Source organism: Chiloscyllium punctatum, chromosome X, assembly GCF_047496795.1.
Source record: "Chiloscyllium punctatum isolate Juve2018m chromosome X, sChiPun1.3, whole genome shotgun sequence".
NCBI classification, from domain to species: Eukaryota; Metazoa; Chordata; class Chondrichthyes; order Orectolobiformes; family Hemiscylliidae; genus Chiloscyllium; species Chiloscyllium punctatum.
Window position 1 is genome coordinate 25,176,823 of NC_092791.1, and position 21,758 is coordinate 25,198,580.

The following is a 21,758-nucleotide window of genomic DNA, read 5'->3' on the forward strand; positions in this document are numbered from 1 at the left end:
TGAAAGAGATGAAGTTAGGTGGCTTTGGAGATGGGGCTGGAGAGTGCGACGAGCTGGGTTGTTTTTTCTGGAGCCAGTACAGACACAATGGGTCAAATGGCCTCCTTCTGTATTGTAAAGTTCTATGATTCTGTGGTTTATTTTCTCAACTACCATATAGTTCTATTACCAGCACATATTCCAGTTTATGAAGTTAGTGCGCATAGTTTCACCCTCTTCATCTTTTCTTCATTTAAAATTGGTTATTTATCTATGTTACCTTTCATGTGATAACATGAAAAATGGTCACTCAGTTGAGATGTCATAGGTTGGAGGAGAAAAAGCTCCTTCTCAGGGCCCCTAGGAATGCACAATAAATGTGGCCCTGTGAGGGACGCCCATTTTTCATGCCAATGGTTTTTTTAATGTTGAAAAGGTAATTAAAAAAACATAAATAGTACTTAAGAAAAAGAAGCAGACTTCTTTGTTTTGCATTGAACACGAGATAAGCAATGCTGACTAAATCAGGTCATACCCATTATCACAAACTATTGAAGCTATGGACTACAAAGCTCGATGAAATTCATCCTCGGGTGTCAAAAGAAGTAACTAGAAAGATGTTGGGTGTATGGATTCTAATTTTTCAAAATTCCCTCGATTTGGGATGGTTTCATTAGAATTGAAAATAACAAATGTAATTCCTGTACTCAAAAAGGGAGGATGGGAAAGCTGGAGACTGCAGACTCGTCAGCCTAACACCTGTTGTATGGAAAATGTTAGAAGCTTTTAAGAGATTTTATAGCAGCACAGTTAGAAATAAAAGTAATCAGGTAATGAAAGGGTAATCATGTTTCATCAATTTTTGGAGTTCTTTGAGAAAGTAATGTGTTGTGGATAAAGGTGAACCTGTGAATGTACTGTACTTAGGTTTCCAGAAGGCATTGATAAAAGTATTACATCAAAAGGCTACTGCAGAAAATAGAAGTGCAGAAGATAGCAAGTGGGCATGGACAGAACATTATCTAGCTAACAGAAAACAGACAGTAGGTACAAATGAATCTTTTTCTAGTTGGCAAGATGGCATGCCACAGGGATCAGTGCTGGGGACTCAACCTTTTTTTCAGAATTTTTGCAGATAACTTGGGTGAAAGTATGGTTGCTAAATTTGCTGATGACACAAAGTTGCGACAAGGAACAAGGAGATATAGATTGCCTACTCACGTAACCGAAGATCTGGCAAGTTGACTATACTTGTGGGAAAATGTTAAATTGTCCATTTTAGCAGGAAAAAAAATGCATATTATCTGAATAATGAGGGACAGAGGAATCTGGGTGACAAGAATTGCAAAAGACTACTATGCAGGTACAGCAAGTAATTAGATTAGATTACTTACAGTGTGGAAACAGGCCCTTCGGCCCAACAAGTCCACACCAACCCGCCGAAGCGTATACCACCCAGACCCATACTCCTACATTTACCCCTTCACCTAACACTACAGGCAATTTAGCATGGCCAATTCACCTAACCTGCACATTTTTGGATTGTGGGAGGAAACCGGAGCACCCGGAGGAAACCCACGCAGACACAGGGAGAATGTGCAAACTCCACACAGAGAGTCGCCTGAGGCAGGAATTGAACCTGGGTCTCTGGCGCTGTGAGGCAGCAGTGCTAACCACTGTGCCACCGTGCCGCCCACCATTAGGAAAGGTAACAGAATGCTTTTGTTTAATGCAAAGAGAATCGAATACAAAAGTAGGAAAGTTATGTTTCAATTATACAGAGCACTGACAAGACCACATCTGAAGTACTGTGCACAATATTGGTCAACATATTTAAGGAAAGATGTAAAAACATCAGGAGCTGTTCAGTGAAGGTTTATTACATTAATGCCTGAATGAGTGGGTTGTGTTGTGACGAATGGTTGAACAGGCAAGGTTTGAGAACAGTAAGAGGTAACTTGGTTGACTCATTCAAGGTCTTGATATCTACCTTGTCAAGATCCCTCAAGAGGATGGTTCTTCTTGTGGGAGAATCTAGAACTAGGGGTCACCCATTTAAGACAAAGATGAAGCAAAATATTTTTCTCAAAGGGTCACTTCTTCAAAAAGGTGGTAGAAGAAGAGTCTTTGACTATCTTTACGTTAAGGCAGATAGATTCTTAGTAAGCAAACTACTCCCACTCCTAACTTGTAAGTTTGTATAGGAAAGGTACAAAATCAACGGAAATGATATTATAGGATAATTAGGATTATAGCATTATAATTACAAAAGAAAGAATTCAGAAGTTAATTTCATCCCACCCCAAGACTCATCTTTACAATAATACCTTTAATATCTCATTCCCACTCAATTTCTACCCTTCTGTTTGCTCTGCTAACTTGGAAAATAGTTTGCACTTGACAGGCAAAGGCCAATAGTAAATAATTCATACGGAATAAACACATGGGCAGCACACGCAGAAAACAGTCAGTACTTATAAACTAGCAGCATTAGTGGCACTGGGCTAGTAATTCAGAGGTCCAGACTAATGCTGGGAGAGGACAGTGGGGGTTCAAATTCCACCATTAACTTAAATTAATAAAACCTAGATCGGTAAATAGAGTAGTCAATTATTGTTGATAATTGTACAAGCTCAACTGTTTCACAAATGTCTTTTAGGTAAGGAAATCTGACATCCTTAATCAGTCTGACCTATATGAGACTCCAGGCCCACAGCACTGGCCTTGATGACCACAGCCACCACCCTCTAAAATGACCTGGTAAACCACTAAGTTCAAGGGCAATTAAGTACAGCCTGCCAAACACTGGCCTTGCCAGCAACATCCACATGCCTTGAGAAATAAACAAGAGAGGTGGGTGCATCCAACAAACTGCCAGAGGAAGTGGTGGAGGCTGGTACAATTACAACATTTAAAAGGCATCTGGATGGGTATGTGAATAGGAAGGGTTTAGAGGGATATGGCCAAATGCTGGCAAATGGGACTAGATTAATTTAGGTTATCTGGTTGGCATGGAAGAGTTGGACTGAAGGGTCTGTTTCCGTGCTGTACATCTCTATGACTCTAGTTCCTTCAAGTTAAAAAGGCCACACACAGCTCATTATGTTCGAGGAAACGGATTATGGAATGGAAATGGTAGACCAGGTTCACTGATTGACTGCAGATTAATATTAAATCAATTTATTCTCCTGTGATGCATGAACTATCCTCAGTGCCCCCAGCTGAAGATTAGTAAACTGACCAAACACAATAATTACTTTCACAATAATTTAACTTGCTTATCTCTTCAGTGAGTAAGTGAGAGTCATACAAAACAGGAAGATTCCAAACCGCAGTCAGTGTTCAACGACCGAGATTAAACAGGATAGTAGAAACCTAAAGGAAAAGCACAATCCCAACAAACTATACCCCAGCAAGTCAAACTTTCAAGAGAACAAAAAAAAACTTAGAGGCAAAAAGGCTTATGTAACATTCACAAATAATATCTTTAGTAATGCACAGTAAGCACCATCTCATGCTTTTCTCCAAATTAAGCCCATAGGCATTAAAAAGTTGTGGCAATTCCCCTATTTACTTCTGTACTGGCTTGCAGACTGGTTGAGTGGTTAACAGTTGAATATATATCTCATGTATCCCTATCTAAGGGATGAAGCATAAATACACCAATAGATACTTTATTTTGAAAATCTGCAATAGCGAGGAGACTGGGTTCTTGTTTGATAGTCAGTTTTTATTGAGATCTGGCTCTTGATTAAACTTTAACAATATAAACCATAGGTACGAAGTTAGCCTGGAGCAGTCTTTTTAGTGCAATAAGACTGCTATTTTCTGGGTCTGTAGATTGTTAAGGTGCAAAGATGGCCTTTAGTAGAATGATGTGCTCTTCCTCTCAAATGTGGGAGTTCACGAAGAATTTCAATGTTACGAATGATGATGTCTGCAGGAAGTGTATTTGTTTGCAAATCCTATTGTAACACATGTATCAATTGAAGCAGCAGATAGAGGCAATAAGGAATTTACAGGAGCCAGGAGGTGTGATGGATGGCAATTGAAGGAAGAGGAAAAAAAACACAGACGGTCAGGTTGATGGATTATTTCTAGGAAAGGTAGGTGAAGGTGGCAGGTAGTGCAGGAGTCTCTGTGGCTATTCCCATCTCAAACAAGTATGCTGTTGTGGAAAATGTAGGCAACGATGGACTCTCAGGGGAATGTAGCACCAACAGCCACGTTTCTGGTACCGAGACTGGTTCTAATGTAACAAGGGGTACGTCAACTTCCAAGTGATCGATTGTGATAGGGGGCTGTCTAGTCAGAGGCACGGACAGACGTTTCTGCAGCTGACAGCAAGATATCAGAATGGTGTGTTGCCTCCCTGATGCCAGGATCAAGGATACCTCAGAAAGGGTGCAGAATATTCTCAAAGGTGAGAGGGAACAGCAGGAGGTCATTGTACACATTGGAACTAAGGAAATAGGAAGAGAAAAAACAAGATTCTGAGGAGAGAATATAAGGAGTTAGGCAGGAATTTTAAAAAGGAAGCCCTCGAGGGCAGTAACATCTGAATTACTCCCCAGTGCCACGAGCTAGTGAGGGTAGGAATAGGAGGATAGAGCAGGTGAATGCATGGCTGAGGAAATGATTCTGGGGAAGAGGATTCACAATTTCAGATCATTGGAATCTCTTCTGGGATAGAAGTGATCTGTATTAGGACAGATTGCACCCGATTTGGAAGGGGACTAACATACGAGTGGGTGGATTTGCTAGAGCTGCTCACGAGTGAGAATGCGTATAAGCAGATAGTGAAAGAGTTAAGTTCTGAGTTTTGTGAAACAAGAGATTCAGCTGAGCACAACTCAGCTCAGATAAGAACTTACATTTAACAATGGGGTGCTGGAGGCAAGGTGGAAAAGCATTCATTATGTAGAGCCATTTAACAATATTGGAAGTAATCAAAAAGTAAAGTCAGTTTAACAAGGTGAAAAGTATTAATTATTTGAAGTCAGTTAAGGTTAAGAACATTCATTCTGTAACATCAGATTGCTTAATCTTTGCTGTTGACACTTGCTGATTGCAACAGTCACCCAATCAAAATAGATGTTGCCTTAACTGGATGCTCCTCCCTGTAAAATGACTATATAATTCATTAAGAAACTGCTATTCCAGAGAAGACCATAAACTCATGTCCCTGTGCATATGGGCGATCATTCTCTCTCCCTCCAGGGCCTGGAATAAAGATGAAGGTGGTAAAACTATACAGTGTCTCTGAACGTTTTGCTTCGACTGAGGGGGGAGTGCGATGACAATATAGGCGTAGGCCTGGAACATAGGTGACTCGAGACAGACAGGCCCACAAGGTAAGATTTGAAACCCTGGTCCATCTCGATATTCCTGTGTGCCGGAGACTGTCCTCTCGTTTGATTGGTCTCTATTTTATGGATTCCTTAAACAGTGATTAGTTCAGTCAAGAGACACAGTTTCACAAGCACGCTAGCAGGCAGAGGTTTGAGTTTTCTGTGCTGTGTTGTGCTGTGCTAAACCCCTGGGGTGGGTTTAGTTGGGGTTTGAGATTACTGGGTGGGTTGATTTGAGGTTCAAATCCTCTACACTGTGCTGAGGTTTGAGTTTTCTGCATTTAAGTGAGCTATGAGCTCTGTGTTTGAGGTTCGAGCTCTATGTTTAAGCAAGGTTCAAGTTTTCTGTGTTTAATTGGGGTTCAGGTTCTCTGTGTTTAAGCGGGATTTGAGTTCTCTATGTTTAAGTGGGGTGCAAGCCCCCGTGAGGAGTAAAGTGAGAAAGGGGCTAAAGTCCCCTCGTGGTGAATTTCGAGGCTCTTCAAGTCTTTGTTTGGGGTGGGGGGAGGTAGAGGTAAGAGCGCAGCTTAGACTGTGGTGCTATGTGGTCCGCTCTCTTTTCAGAAGTGTAACTTCAGTGCAAGGATGCAAAATACAAACGAGAAACACTGAAATTAAGGTTGTACTAATACTTGGGTTGAAAAAGGAAAGTTTCAATGTAAATTGTGCCATGCTGAGAGTTGTTTGATGTTTAAAAATTTTGGTTTGTTAAAATACTGATTCAGAAAATCATTTCAAGTAACTGTTTTGCCTTGTTTGAATCAGGATCTCAATTCAGTGTGTTTTGTGGGCTACGCAATATGGCAGATTTTGTTTTTACAGTGAAGTTGTACATCATTATGTCTTTTTTTAAATTATCAAACTTGTAACCTGAAAACAAATTCATTGAGTGCCTTCAGTCCGCTTTGTTTGAAATTCTATAATGCCTGTTTCAAAACACATTTGGGTCTGTAGTCATGCTTTAGCCAGATCTTTGCTGCTGTGCTTTTAATGCTCAGTGTTCACAAAAAGAAGTGTGTTTTTAGCTTGTTGTTTTGTTAAGATTTTAGAGAATATCAGAAGTTGAGGCTGAGCTGTTTAAATTCTGTCAATTATTGTAGAAGACTTCATTGGCCCCTTTCAGATTGCAAATTCAAAGACTGTTGATCTCTACCAAAGTTGTCATTAATTCAGATTGTTTTATTTGAGAAGTTTCATTTGGAGAACATATTTTAAAATATTCAGCATTTGTTTCCCATGAATATTTGAGATTTAAATCGGAACTGAAACTGCCTCTTCAGTTGATAAAGCACAGGAAACATTTTGTAGTTTTCTTGCTGTTCCAGACTTTTGAAATACTTTTCCTGATAGCTTTCACATTAGCCAAGTATCAGTTTATTAAAGGAAAATTACTTTTAAATAACCTGAATGGAGGCACCTGAGAGTTTGATTTTAGGACCATTGATTGTTGTTTATAATTGACTGAATTGTTGAGGCAGTACAATTTAGAACTTTATGGATTGTTTAAAACTTTGATAATGTCATAAATAGTGAACAGAGCAACAGACTTCAAGAATTCAAAGAATGTTGAAATAGACAGACACAATTTAGTGTAGTTAAATGTGTGACAGACTCCACACTGATATACACCTTGGCAAGGAAGGAATGAGAGAGAAAACGCAAAGATACTTTCAGCAGCTAACATCTTCTCTAGAGTTTCTCAATTCACAGGTAAAGTATGCCTTCGGACCACCGCCCACCCTCCACAGCCTGATCCAACGGATTTAATCAGCTCCATCGTCATAAGCACACAAAGTGAAGAAGTGGTCGGTATGCCTTTTGTCAGTGGCTTTCCCACAGACATTAAACCACTTGAGCTTTACCTTGTCTTTCGATCATTTAAAGGATATGATGGTTCACTGATCAAGCTAACATCACAACAGCCAGTTGGCTTTGTTACATTTAACAGCAGAGTTGAAGCAGAAGCAGCAAAGAATGCTACATTCACCTAGCCTGTAATTGCAGCTGCAGCACTACACACTTAGATGTGCTGGTATCCTAAATCTGAAGCATCTCCGGAAGGATGACAGTTTCGTCAGTTTTGTTAAGTATTTAACTGCCATTATCCGAGCATTCAGATTTCTCCATGGAGCGATGCACAAGAAAACAGACTGAATTTTGTTTTCAGAATGACTTCACTAAAGGAGATTTTGGAGAACTGGCTCGTTTTCACTCGACTTGGAGGGGATGGAGTGGTCACTAAGGACTGTGGATGTAAGAACCTTACTGGTGAATTTGTTTTCTCCCAGGTGGGAGGATTCTTCAAATTCTATTTACTAGAACGGACAAGTAATTTTTGTTGTTGTAATCATTGTATGCTGTGTGTCAATAACTTGCCTAAATATTGGGTGCCAGAGTCTTATGAAAGCTAGTAATGGATTAGTGGTGCTGGAAGAGCACAGCAGTTCAGGCAGCATCCAACGAGCAGCGAAATCGACGTTTTGAGCAAAAGCCCTTCATCAGGAATGCCATTAGTTATCATGAAATGATAAAAGGAGGAAATGAGAATTTGTATCGGGTAGCAGCAGGCAGAGAAAGAGTTAAGTTCTGAGTTTTGTGAAACAAGAGATTCAGCTGAGCACAACTCAGATCAGACAAGAACTTACAGTTAACAATGGGGTGCTGGAGGCAAGGATAATGGGTTAACAAGGTGGAAAAGCATTCATTATGTAGAGCCATTTAACAATATTGGAAGTAATCAAAAAGTAAAGTCAGTTTAACAAGGTGAAAAGTATTAATTATTTGAAGCCAGTTAAGGTTAAGAACATTCATTCTGTAACACCAGATTGCTTAACCTTCGTTGTTGACACTTGCTGATTGTAACGGTCACCCAATCAATATGTATGCTGCCTTATCTGGATGCTCCTCCCTGTAAAATGACTGTATAATCCATTAAGAAACTGATATTCCAGAGAAGATCACGAACTCATGTCCCTGTGCACATGGGCGATCGTTCTCACTCCCTCCGGGGCCCAGAATAAAGATGAAGGAGATAAAACTACACTGTGTCTCGGAGCGTTTTGTTTGAATGAGGGGGGAATGGGACAAGAGGATTTGTTTGGGGGTGGGGGAAACAGCGAGGTATGAGATCTGTCTGAGACTGGTACAATTGAGAAAAGAAATGAGTCAAACAGTCAGGGCAGGCAGGAACAAAGCAGACAACAAAGGTAAGACTGATAATTTAAACTGCATTTATTTCGATGCAAGAGGCCTACTAGGTAAGGCAAGTAAACACAGGGCATGATTGGGAACTTGTGACTGGGATATCATAACGATTACAGAGACATGGCTCAGGGATAGACACAACTGGCTGCTTAATGTTCCAGGGTATCAATGCTGTCGAAAGGGGGGGGCAAGAGAGGGGGGAGAGTGACGTTTTTGATTAGGGATAACATTATAGCTGTATTCAGGGAGGACATTCCTGGGAATATGTCCAGGGAAGTTATTTGGGTGGAACTGAGAAACAGGAAAGGGCTGATCACCTTATTGGGACTGTACTATAGACGCGCCACCCCAAACAGGTCAATGGGAAATTGAGAAACAAATTTGTAAGGCGATCTCAGTTACCTGTAAAAATAATAGACTGGTTATGGGAGAGGAATTTAACTTTCTAACATAGACTAGGACTGCCACAGTGTTGAGGGCTTGGATGCAGAGGAATTTGTTAGAGTATAAAGGCAGTAGGCGTATACTTAAGAGGGAAATCAGGATGGCAAAACAGGGACATGAGATAGCTTTGGAAAAGAGAATTAAGGAGAATTTAAAGGGGTTATACAAATATATTAAGGACAAAAGGGTAACCAGGGAGAGAATAGGGCCCCTTAAAGATCAGCAAGGCGGCCTTTATGTGGAGCCGCAGGAAATGGGGGAAGATACTAAATGAATATTTTGCATCAGTATTTACTGTGGAAAAGGATATGGAAGATATAGACTGTCGGGAAATAGATGGTGACATCTTGAAAAATGTCCAGATTACAGAGGAGCAAGTGCTGGATGTCTTGAAACAATTAAAAGTGGATAAATTCCCAGGACCTGATCAGGTGTACCTGAGAACTCTGTAGGAAGCTAGAGAAGTGATTGCTGGGCCTCGTGCTGAGGTGCCGGAAGACTGGAGGTTGGCAAACATGGTGCCACTGTTTAAGAAGGGTGGTAAAGACAAGCCAGGGAACTATAGACCAGTGAGCCTGACCTCAGTGGTGGGCAAGTTGTTGGAGGGAATCCTGAGGGACAGGATGCACATGTATTTGGAAAGGCAACGACTAATTCGGGATAGTCAACATGGCTTTGACGTGGAAAATCATGTCTCACAAACTTGATTGAGTTTTCTGATGAAGTAACAAAGAGGATTGATGATCACTGGTAGATGTGATCTATATGGACTTCAGTAAGGCGTTCGACAAGGTTTCCAATGGAGACTGATTAGCAAGGTTAGATCCCCTGGAATACAGGGAGAACTAGCCATTTTGATACAGAACTGGCTCAAAGGTAGAAGACAGAGGGTGGTGGAGGAGGGTTGTTTTTCACACTGGAGGCCTGCGAATAGTGGAGTGCCACAGGGATCGGTGCTGGGTCCGCTACTTTTTGTTATTTACATAAATGATTTGGATGCGAGCATAAGATGTACAGTTAGTAAGTTTGCAGATGACACCAAAGTTGAAGGTGTAGTGGACAGCGAAGAGGGTTACCTCAGATTACAACAGGATCTGGACCAAATGGGCCAATAGGCTAAGAAGTGTCAGATGGAGTTTAATTCAGATAAATATGAGGTGCTGCATTTTGGGAAAGCAAATCTTAGCAGGACTTATACACTTAAATGGTAAGGTCCTTGGGAGTGTTGCTGAACAAAGAGACCTTGGAGTGCAGGTTCACAGATTCTTGAAAGTGGGTAGATAGGATAGTTAAGGCGGCATTTGGTATGCTTTCCTTTATTGGTCAGAGTATTGAGTACAGGAGTTGGGTGTCATGTTGCGGCTGTACAGGACATTGGTTAGGCCACTGTTGGAATATTGCACGCAATTCTGGTCTCCTTCCTATCGGAGAGATGTTGTGAAACTTGAAAGGGTTCAGAAAAGATTTACAAGGATGTTGCCAGGGTTGGAGGATTTGAGCTATAGGGAGAGGTTGAACAGGCTGGGCCTGTTTTCCCTGGAGCGCGGAGGCTGAGGGGTGACCTTATAGAGGGACATGGATAGGGTAAATCGGCAAAGTCTTTTCCCTAGGGTTGGGGAGTCCATAGGTTTAGGGTGAGAGGGGAAAGATATTAAAAAAAAAGGCCTAAGGGGCAACGTTTTCACGCAGAAGGTGGTACGTGTATGGAATGAGCTGCCAGAGGAAGTGGTGGAGGCTGGTACAATTGCAACATACCCATCCAAATGCCTCTAAAATATGAATAGGAAGGGTTTGGAGGGATATGGGCCGGGTGCTGGCAGGTGGGACTAGATTGGGTTGAGATATCTGGTCGGCACGGACAGGTTGGACCGAAGAGTCTGTTTCCGTGCTGTACATCTCTATGACTGGAGAAATTGAGATTTTGGTCAAGGGAAAAAAAGGAAGCATACGCCAGGTTTAGACAGTAGAGATAGAGTGAATCCCTATAAGCCTATAAAGGCAGGAGGAGTACACTGAAAAAGGAAATCAGGAATGCAAGAAGGGGTCATGAGATAGCTTTGACATATAGAGTTAGAGTTAAGGAGAGTCCAAAGGGATTTTATAAATACATTAAAAAACAAAAAGGGGTAAATAGGAAGAGAATAGAGCCTCTTAAGGTCCTGGGGAGCGTTTTGGAGTACAAGTTCATAGATCCTTGAAAGTGGAGTCGCAGGTAGACACGATAGCAAAAGGTGGTGTTTGGTATGCTTGCCTTTATAGGTCAGTGCACTGAGCATAGGAGTTGGCAGGTCACGTTGCTGCCGTACAGGAAATTGGTTAGGTAACTTTTGAAATACTGCGTGCAATTCTGGTCTCCCTGCTATAGCAAGGATGTTGTGAAACTTGAAAGGGTTCAGAAAAGATTTACAAGGATGTTGCCAGGGTTGGAAAGTTTGAGCTATAGAGAGAGGCTGAACAGGCTGGGGCTATTTTCCATGGAGCATCAGAGGCTTAGGGGTGACCCTGTAGAGGTTTACAAAATCATGAGGGGCATGAGGAGAGTAAATAGATAAGGACTGTTCCCCAGGTTGGAGAGTCCAAAACTGAAGGCGAGCGGGGAAAGGGATTTTAAAAGGGACCCGAGGGGCAACTTTCTCATGCAGAGGGTTATGCATATATGGAATGAGCTGCCAGAAGAAAGAACATAAGAACATAAAACTAGGAGCAGGAGTAGGCCATCTAGCAGTTCAAGCCTGCTCCACCATTCATTAAGATCATGGCTGATCTTTTCGTGGTCTCGGGTGCACTTACTCATCCTCTCACTACAACCCTTAATTCCTTCACTGTTCAAAAAGTTATCTATCTGAGCCTTGAAAGCCTTTCCTGAGGAAGCCGCAACCACTTCACAATTCCCACAGGGAATTGTTTAGATTCACAACCTCTCTGGGTGAAGAAGTTCCTTCTCAATTCAGTCCTAAATCTGCTCCTCCTAACTTTCAGGCTATGCCCTCTTGTCCTAGTTTCACCCGTGGAAACATTCTCTCTACTTCAATCTACTCCCTTCATAATTTTACATGCTTCTAAAAGATCTTCCCCTCAGGTTTTCTAAAGTCTAATGAATACAATCCAAGTCTACTCGGTCTCTCCTCATAACCTAAGCCCCTCAACTCTGGAATCAACCTAGGAAACCTCCTCTGCACCCCCTCTTGTGCCAGTACATCCTTTCTCAAGTAAGGAGACCAAACCTGCACGCAGTAGTCCATGTGTGGCCTCACCAGCATCCTATACAGCTGCAACGTAACCTCCCTCCTTTTAAACTCAATCCCTTTAGCAATGAAGTACAAAATTCCATTTGCCTTCTTAATTACCTGTTGCACCTGCAGACTAACCTTCTGTGATTCATGCACAAGAACCCCAGGTCCCTCTGCACAGCAGCGTGCTGAAATTTCTTACCATTCAAGTAATAGTCCTTTTTACTATTATTTCTACCAAAATGGATAACTTCACATTTATTAGCATTGTACTTGTTCTGCCAGACCTTTGCCCACTCACTTAAACTATGACCATTGGCAAAGTTTCACAGTCCTTTGCACACCTTGCTCTACCACTCATCCTAATTTCATCTGCAAATTTTGACACACTACATGTGGTCCCCAACTCCAAATCATCTATGTAAATTGTAAATAATTGCAGTCGCAACAGTAATCCCTGGGGCACACCACTACTCACTGACTACCAACCAGAAAAGCACATATTTATCCCCACTCTTTGCTTCCTGTTAATTAACCAATCCTCTATCCATGCTAATACATAACTCATAACGCCTTGCATCTTTATCTTATGCATCAGCCTTTTGCGTGGCACCTTGTTGAATGGTTTTTGGAAATCTAGATACACCACATCTACTGGGTTCCTGTTGTCCACTGTGCTCGTAATGTCTTCATAGAATTCCAGTAGATTAGTTAAACATGACCTGTCCTTCATGAACCCATGCTGCATCTGCTTAACTGGATAATTTCTATCGTTATGCCTTGCTGTTTCTTCCTTGATAATAGATTCAAACATTTTCCCCACTACAGAATTTAAGCTAACCAGTCTATAATTCCCCATCTTTTGTCCACCTCCTTTTTTAAACAGTGGTGTCACATTTGCTGTTTTCCAATTTGCTCAAACTGCACCAGAGTCCACTGAATTTTGGAAAGTTACTACAAGTGAATTTGCTATTTCGCCCGACATCTCTTTTAGAACCCTGGGATCCATTCCATCAGGGCCAGGAAACTTATCTACCCTAAGCTTCATTAGCTCTGCCAACACAACCACTTTCATGATAACTCCAACATTTAAAAGACATCTGGATGGGTATATGAATAGGAAGGGTTTCAGAGTGACATGGGCCAAATGTTGGCAAATGTGACTAGATTTACTTAGGATATCTGGTCAGCATGGACAAGTTGGACCAAAGGGTCTTTCTCCACGCTGTACAGCTCTACGATTCTATCTTCTGGCAGATCCATACTGCCTCTGACAAATAATACAACCTTTCTTGCCAGTGTTAACAGTTCATAAAAAATAAAATCATGATCTGTCTGCGCTCATTGAATGTTGGTTAGTCACCCTCATTATCAGCAGATGCAGATCAGATTGGTTTATTTATATACGATTCACTATAATCAAGAGACCAGACTAGACACTTAGGTGTCATTTACCAAACTGGTTACATTTGGAGAAATCTCACCATGACATGAAACCAATCTATTTATTTTGGGGAGACTGATGACCATAATACAATATAACTAACCATGTACTGAATTCATTAACTACCCTTTGTGGCAGCTTCACAAATCAGGAGGAAGAATGGACAAGCCAATGTTTTCCAAATGCTCACAATAGTTTTGTTAACTGACTGCTGAATCAGCTCTAAATTTAAATAGGTACTGTGAACATTCACACATACACCTGCTTACTACGTACAATCTTTTCCTCAGTCTTTTAAAAGGGGAAAATGAACATAAAAAGTTTTATTCACTACCTTCAAATTTTCTCTCATCACCCAAATGCAGATTCTCATTGGGATATAGCCTTCCTGAATTTGATCCATGGACAAACTAATGTTTGATTCTCCTCAAATACCATTTCCTCCCTTCTATCATTAACTCCACTTTAGAAATCCATTCTTCACCCACCTCTCCTTGCAAATTACTGTTCCATCGCTAAATACCTGTTCCTTTCCGAAGTCCTTCAATTTGTTGCCACCATCCAAATCAGCGTCCATCCTTCCACAACACCATATCTCCACTCAATAGCACTGAAATGGCCTTAATCAGTCACAAATGATGAATGATGACTTATATTGGCTTCTAAACCCCAACGCCCCAAATTCAAAATGCTCATCCTCATGTTTAATTCTGTTTATGGCCTCACTACTCCTAACTTTTAATTTCTAAAGATGTTAAGGCTCAATGGATTAGCCACGGTATATGTGGGTTTGTGGGAATAGGGTGGGGGCTTGGTTGGGGTGGGATGCTCTTCAGAAGGTCAACACAGAGTCAATGGGTCAAATGGCTTCCTTCCGTACTGTAGAGATTCTATGATTCCTCTTGCCCTACAACCCTTGTAAAACTCTGCATTCCTCTAGCTCTGACTGCTGTACATCCCCCATCTTTTGCCCCCATCATCGTATGCATGGCTCCCAGTCAGCCCTCACACATCATTTGCATTGGCTCAGTGTAAAATTTTAAATTGGATTATACTTCTGCAAAGCACCTCAGAGGGTTTTAAAAGATGTTATACGAAAGCAATTTTGTGTTTTGTTGAACAGTGACTGCTGATAGGCTATTCAACTATTCATCACAAACAAACCCAACCTTGCCATTATTAGATATTTGCCAATGCAAATCTAGTGCTTTTCCATTTGAGAATCAACCACAACTAATTAGTCCTCCCTAATAGTTCACAGCCCTATTTAATACCTCAGATTGCTTGCCCAACTGAGACCCACTACATTGGCACTGACCAGAAAATGAACTCTAGATCTTGTCAGTACAGATTAGAACCACATTAGGTAGTAAAAGCAGTGCCTAAAGTACATTCATCATAAAATGCTTCTTCCCAGCTATAGATTAAAACCAGAAAATATTTATTAGCTTACTGGTGTTCTTTTACTGCATTTTCCCACATTGTAGGCATCCATCTTTTTAATCTTCCCCTTCCACCTGGAATCACAATATCGCTTAAAAAGGTTAATAGAATCTGTAATTAAGAACAGACTGACTGACAGTACTTCAGCATACGTAAATTGATCAGAGAGAGCAAGCATAGAGTTAAGGACAAGTTGTATCAAACTAACAGTTTAACTTCTTTGAGCAGGTTACTTGTGAGATAAATAAGGGAGTGTTACAGACGTTATTTATAAGAACCTCCAGAAGGCATCTGATGAAATTCCATTCAAGGGACTGTTAACAAAAAAAGTGAAAGGACATGGAATCCAAGGCAAACGATGGGAATAATGGATATAGATGCTTCAATTTACAGGGTGAGAAAAAAAAAGTGATATCTCCCAGGGAACTACACCAGGGTTTCATCTTTTCATTATATTTATCAATTTGTTGACAATACCAATTTAGGTGGCAGAGTAAGTATTTTAGTAGAAAACCAAAAATTGCAAACAAATTGAGTTCAATAACAGCTCCTACAACAGCACAGACATTTGCTTAAATGTTTGATTAGAAAGTTGATGTGGTATTACATTATGCTGAAATTATTCATCTCTGAATTAGAACATCCTCGCCTTAAGTTCAATGCTGTCAGAACATAATTTTTTTTAAAAACGTGGCAATCAAGTTGCACTCTAGAAAAATGTTAGCTGTGCCCCTGTCACTTCAGTACTAAAATGTGAAGTCAACCTGCCGTATCACACTCATTTCTTCCCATTGGCCTATAGCCACCTCTGTAGATGGGTTACAATGACCTTGTATTCAACTGGACTATTTCTTGTAAAAACAAAATTTTACTTTTTGACAGTCAGCTCCCACTTATTTTTATAAAGCAGGGCATTATTGAAATTGTGCCTCACATGAAATTGGCACCAAACCAACACATTAACATCACACAAAAAAACATCTCTGTAATATATTGCCTGTTAATGGTCTGTGCCATAAAGAGATAAAGGAAGTCCCAAATTCAATTGAAGTTTTACACTGTTACTTGTTCTCAGCAAGGTGATGGCAGCTGTCAAACAATTGTGTCAATATCACTGTGATAAAAAGGAAGAAAATTCAACAAAAGCTCCCACTCCTAAATTATGCTCAGCTGTCTCTCAGAAACCATGTGTTTGAATATGACTTAGCTCAAACATCTCCTGTAATCTAGTAGCCTACTAACATCCACAAAAAAATGGTCATCCAGTCAAAATACAAGCGCCCATGTAATATTTCCCAGTTTGCAGACAACACAGAACTGGGTGGGAGGATGAACTGTAAGGAAGATGCAGAGATGCTTCAGTATGATTTGCACAAGTTCAGTGAGTGGGCAAATGCATGGCACATGAAGTGTAATATGCAGAGTTCTGAGGGTTGTCAGGCTGGAATAGGTAACAGAAAACAAAATAGGAAAAGGCCATAAAGGATAACATCACAAGGATAAGGTTTGGAAGCATTTGACCACCTGGAATCACTCTACCCTGTATACCTAGTTATGCACTGCCTGTAGCAACCGAGCTAAAAGGAATGGGTCAAGATTATTTTCATTCTATTGTCCGCTATCATCGATGATAGCCTCAGGCTGATCACTTTAACGGAAGTTCCAAATTGCAAGCCTTTGACAATAATATTTTAAAAACATTAACATTTTAAAATTGCAATCTACGTGTATCTGTAGCAATTAACCAATGAAAGGCTCCCACGAGTGAGCTTGTAGTTAGGTGAACCATATAAATCAAGAACATTCCATGTTTAAAACCTAGTTTCTGATTAACTCCGTTAAGCACATAACTACAAATTGGCCTCAGCACATGTAGCATGGAGAAAAGAGAAAAATAAATCACATTCTTGATTGAGATAGCAAAATAGTAATGATTACATGAAATCTGTGTGTGGGGACAATGGACAAGGACAAAATCTTGTTCAATTATGGTGTTTTTTGACATAGACTAGTCCACCAATAATAACATTACGAATAAAAAGTTCCTTGGCTTACACAGCAGAGGGTCATCAGCACTCATAGCTCAGCACAAAAGCAATAACTTAAGTAATAAAGAGATGGGAAGAAAAAGGAGTAGAAAAAAACTTGAAATAAATTTTGAAAGCAGTGAAAGCTAGAATCCAGCAATTTCATTTTTTTTGTTTAATGGTTACTTAATGGTTAGGTCCAGTGGAGTATTGCTGAACAAAGAATGCAGGTTCATAGTTCCTTGAAAGTGAAGTCCCAGGTAGACAGATTAGTGAAGATGGTGTTTGGTACACTTGCCTGTATTGGTCAGTGCACTGGGAGATCATGTTGCAGCTGTGTAAGACATTGGGGTTAGGCCACTTTTGGAATGCTGAATTCCAGTTCTGGTCTTCCTTGTAAATACATTTCTGAACCCTTTCAAGTTTCACAAAGATTTACAAAGATGTTACCAGAGTTGGAGGGCTTGAGCTATTAGGAGAGGCTGAATAGGTTGGGGCTATTTACCCCTGAGCAGAGGCCAAGGAGTGACCCTTTAGAGATTTATAAAATCATGAAAGGCATGCATAGTGTGAACAGACAAGGACTTTTTTTTCCCCAGGGTGGGTGAGTCCAAAACTAGATGGCATAGGTTTAAGGTGAGAGGGGAAAGATTTAAAAGGGACCCAAGGGCTACTTTGTCACGCAGAAGGTGGTGTGTGTACGAAATGAACTGCTACAGGAAGTGGTACAATTACAACATTTAAAAAGGCATCGGGATGGGTATATGAATAGGAAGGATATGGGCCAGGACGCTGGCAAATGGGGCTCAATTAATTTAGGATATCTGGTCAGCATGGACAATTTGGAACAAAGGGTCTGTTTCCATGCTGTTCGTCTCTACGACTCTCAGACAATGGGATAAGTGCAACAAGCATCGCAGCGCTAAGTAATCTAGAATAGAAAGGGTCCTAGGTTCCCTCATCTATGATTTCAGTTTTCATCCATGATTACACTAGAAGCACTCCAAAGGGCCACTGAATATCAGATAAGAATAGTATTCAGCTCAGCCATAATCAAATAGTCTGCAGTACTTGGATGCACATAAAGACAAGTCATTTAGGCAAGGTAACACAAGGGCTGTTGTTACTGACAAAACTATATTCTAGTATAAATTTATATATTCTAGAAAGGAGAGAACTTTCTCTGGACAGGGAAGGGGAGGGCATGACTCAAGATGCTCCTCAGGTAACATTTAAAAAAAAGAGAAAGCACACACTTACAATATGTAAAATGTTTATGATGTTAAAAAATAAGTCTTTATCTCAGGGTTCTTAACACATTGACATTTGTCCCACCAGATTAATGAGATGCTTTTAACATTGGAGATATATGCACCAGCTCCCTTATCCAGAAAAAAATTATCCGCCCCCAAATATATGGGTCCATGATTCTACATTTGAGAATAGAAAGTCCACTGTATGAATGCAAATGCAGGGAGCCAGCAAAATGACATCTACTCTCTCAAGATCTGCAACCACAAGTGCTGATATAAAAGCACCTAAATAATATTGTGAATTACTAGAGTACAATTCAAAGTTAACAAAGCCCAAAAGTACACCTCAAAGTTGTTTATGAACAATAGCATAACTTCTGTTAATCAGGGTGACAGCTTCTAATTTCATACCATTCATTATCCACACACAATTAAATGCTATTGAAAATACATTTTGTATTTTTCTTAGCGTTATGCAGCAGGCAGCAAGCTGCACTTGCACAGTGCTGGTAACACCAGGAGAAATTCAATTTAAAGTTAGAATACTTTCTGTCATATATCATATTTCAAGATAGGGGAGAGGGAGTCAGAAACCAATAGCAATTTTAAGCTATTGAATGGAGTTAATAGATAACACATTTCTATACCTTAAACCTACAACAGGGTTCTTCACATCATACTTTTGGTGTTGATTTTCTTGCAAGTCCATTTGTCACAGCATATTCAATTAAACTACTTTATCTGAGAGTGATTTAAACAATAGGTTAGTGGTATTAGTATATGTACTTTTTTTCAAAATGTTGGACTTCAATAAAATAAGAAATTCTCATAAATGCAAATGCTTTCATATTATTAGCTCTCCAGTCTCATAAGCTTGATATTTCTAAATTTAAAAATGGTCTTGACCATTAATTTCTTAAAAGCAGTTAGGTATGTGTCTACAATCCAGAATCTAATAAAAGTAAAATCTCACAGGGATTCACTTTGTTTTAAGACTGTTAAATGAAGTGATTTTCTATACAATCCCCCGGTTTATGTAGGTCAGGGAATGGGGCTGTGTATGTTTTAATTAAATTGAGCCCGTTAGTGATTTAATAAACCTAGCTCTTTTATTCAAATACAGTTCCTAGTTTTGGACGAAAATAGATGTACTGAGCCTCTGGGCTTACTCGATTGTGATTCTGGAATCGTGTGAAATGAAATCTTCTGAAATAAACAGTTTAAAACGACATTTTTCATGATTATCCGAAAGGCTTCAATTACAGTGCTCAAGCGAACCTTTTGTTCGCCTCCAGTTGTGAACCACGTAGCGCCTCTAAGACCAGGGCCAAGAAGACACACCCCCACCCCCACTTCCGACTTGCAAACAAAATACTCAACTACAAACTTTCAGGACTTTCACAAATCACAACCTTTCAACCGATTTACCAGTTATTTTTCTTTCTCCGCCAACGTAAGGTCGCCCAAAGCAGATCAAATCTTCGCAATAAACCCGCGGTATGGCAAGGAATTATTTACATTAGATACGAGGCAAACATACTCAGAATGCAAGTGCCATAGTAATCCACTTTTCAAAATCTGATCGTGCTGCGCAAAAAATTGGGACTTTTCAAAAAAAAATCAAATATTTTAAAGAGTTTAAGCTTTTCGGCCGGATTTAATTCAAATGCTATTAAATACACTTGTCAAAACCTAGTCTCATCATCCAGATATTTTACCAAAGCGATAATGTTAATAGTTTAGTTTTTTTAAAACTGACTCATATTAATGTCAAGGCATCATAGTCTATTAACTATTGTTTTATACATTAACTTGCCCATGAAGATTCTAAAACATGGTTGAAGACGTATCAAATACAGCAAAGAGAGTGGGAATAAAAGTCCCTTAACTTGCGGAAGAATGACCCAAATATTCACCCACATTTTTGGTATCGCGATGCGACAACTGGATTTTTAATTTTTTAAAAACAACCGTCCCATTGAAGCCAACCGCAAAGCATGCAAAAGGGCGGGGGCAAATAATATTGAGATATCTACTCAGACAGGATTTAAACGATAAAGCTCGGCGTTTTCTAATCTAAAGAACAAACAAGGTGTGTTTAAGTCTAATAATTTCCCCCTTTATGTCCCAGTCCACCATGATTTGCACAAGGAACTCAATCCCCCGAGCGCACACTCACCTCTAAAAGGAACTAATATTTCAAGAGCTGAATCGCACCCCAAAAACGGTCGAGTATGTTTTCCATCATGTCTGCTAAAACAGCTAACTCCTAGAGATGGGTTTATAAATTTTAAATTAACGGATTATCTGATAGCCCCTGACAACAGGCCAGCTCCCAACCGGTTCCGAGCCGGAAGACAAAATGATTTATTTGCACACATCTTACATACACTAGAGTTTTTACTCCGTCCAATATTTTTCTGTGCTTTTATTTAAACCTCGATAACACTAATAACTTAAACTTTTTGATTCACTTCCTTCTTTGCACCTTTTTAAAGAAACAATTTAAAATAAAGCTTCTATGCAGTTAACTGTAAATTCACTCACTTTCATTCCATCGTCGCTTGCTCCACTTTATAATTTGGTGAGTTTATTGGGAATCGTCGTGATTTTTTTCTCTGAGGAGTGGGGGCTTAATTTCTAAAGTAATTTTATTATTTTTTTAAAAATCTATAAAATCCCTGTCGGGAAACAGAAATACTTGAAGCGAACGGCCATCTTGGAAACCCTGAGAAAGGAAAATAATCCCTCGCACACGACTGCCTTCTTCTTCCGGGGTTTGATTCGAAGTTGCAAATGTTGAGCACCTTTGGCTATTCTGTTCATATTCTATTTTTGAACATTAATTTGAGATTTTAAAAATAAATAAATATCGGCTTGGCGGAGAGATATTGTTTTTGGGCGGAGAGCAGGCTGCGATTCGCAGCAGCGTTTGAACGTGTAGTAATCCGCAGAGTTTAAAATTTCCCGTTTCAGTCGGAACATGGGTTTAGAGATAGAAAATCTGGAGTTTGGGTTTACTTGTAATGGTTCATGTTACTTACTAAAGAAAGACAGGAGCAAAAAGCATTTTTGGTGAAAGATATTGTTAAAACATGACTCCTCCCCCAAGTGTGGAATGTGCTGGACGATTCCATGTTTTGCTATCAGACTGTAATCTGATGTTTGCTTGCAGCTACATTTTATCAGAGCCATCAACAAAGGAGGGCGGGGCGGGGAAGAGATGGCAGGAATTGCATTTGTAGTTATAAAAAGGCGTACATACAGAGTATCAAACTATTATAAACTGTCCTCCTGCACCTGTCCCTTTCGCATTTTCTCCTTTGCTAATCTCTTGAAGTTGGTGTCTCGGTGGTACTTAAAACGGTTCCACAAGTACCTAC

General features: G+C 40.1%; 1 protein-coding gene across 18 annotated transcripts in view; it reads right to left on the bottom strand.

Moving 5' to 3' along the window:
• kmt2d (lysine (K)-specific methyltransferase 2D) overlaps window positions 1–21,120 on the bottom strand; it is a 247,467-nt gene extending 226,347 nt beyond the window's left edge. For 15 of the 18 annotated variants that reach the window (XM_072566979.1, XM_072566978.1, XM_072566969.1 and 12 more), the window contains exons 1-2: window positions 20,923–21,120; window positions 15,106–15,169 (exon numbers count right to left, since the gene is read on the bottom strand). In XM_072566979.1, the coding sequence (XP_072423080.1) occupies window positions 15,106–15,143 (38 nt within the window). In that variant the 5' untranslated portion in view covers window positions 15,144–15,169; window positions 20,923–21,120. Of the gene's footprint in view, window positions 1–15,105; window positions 15,170–20,554; window positions 20,719–20,922 lie in introns of those variants that run through there. The other 3 variants (XM_072566972.1, XM_072566973.1, XM_072566975.1) reach the window with 3 other exon arrangements.
• Window positions 21,121–21,758: the final 638 nt, after the last annotated feature.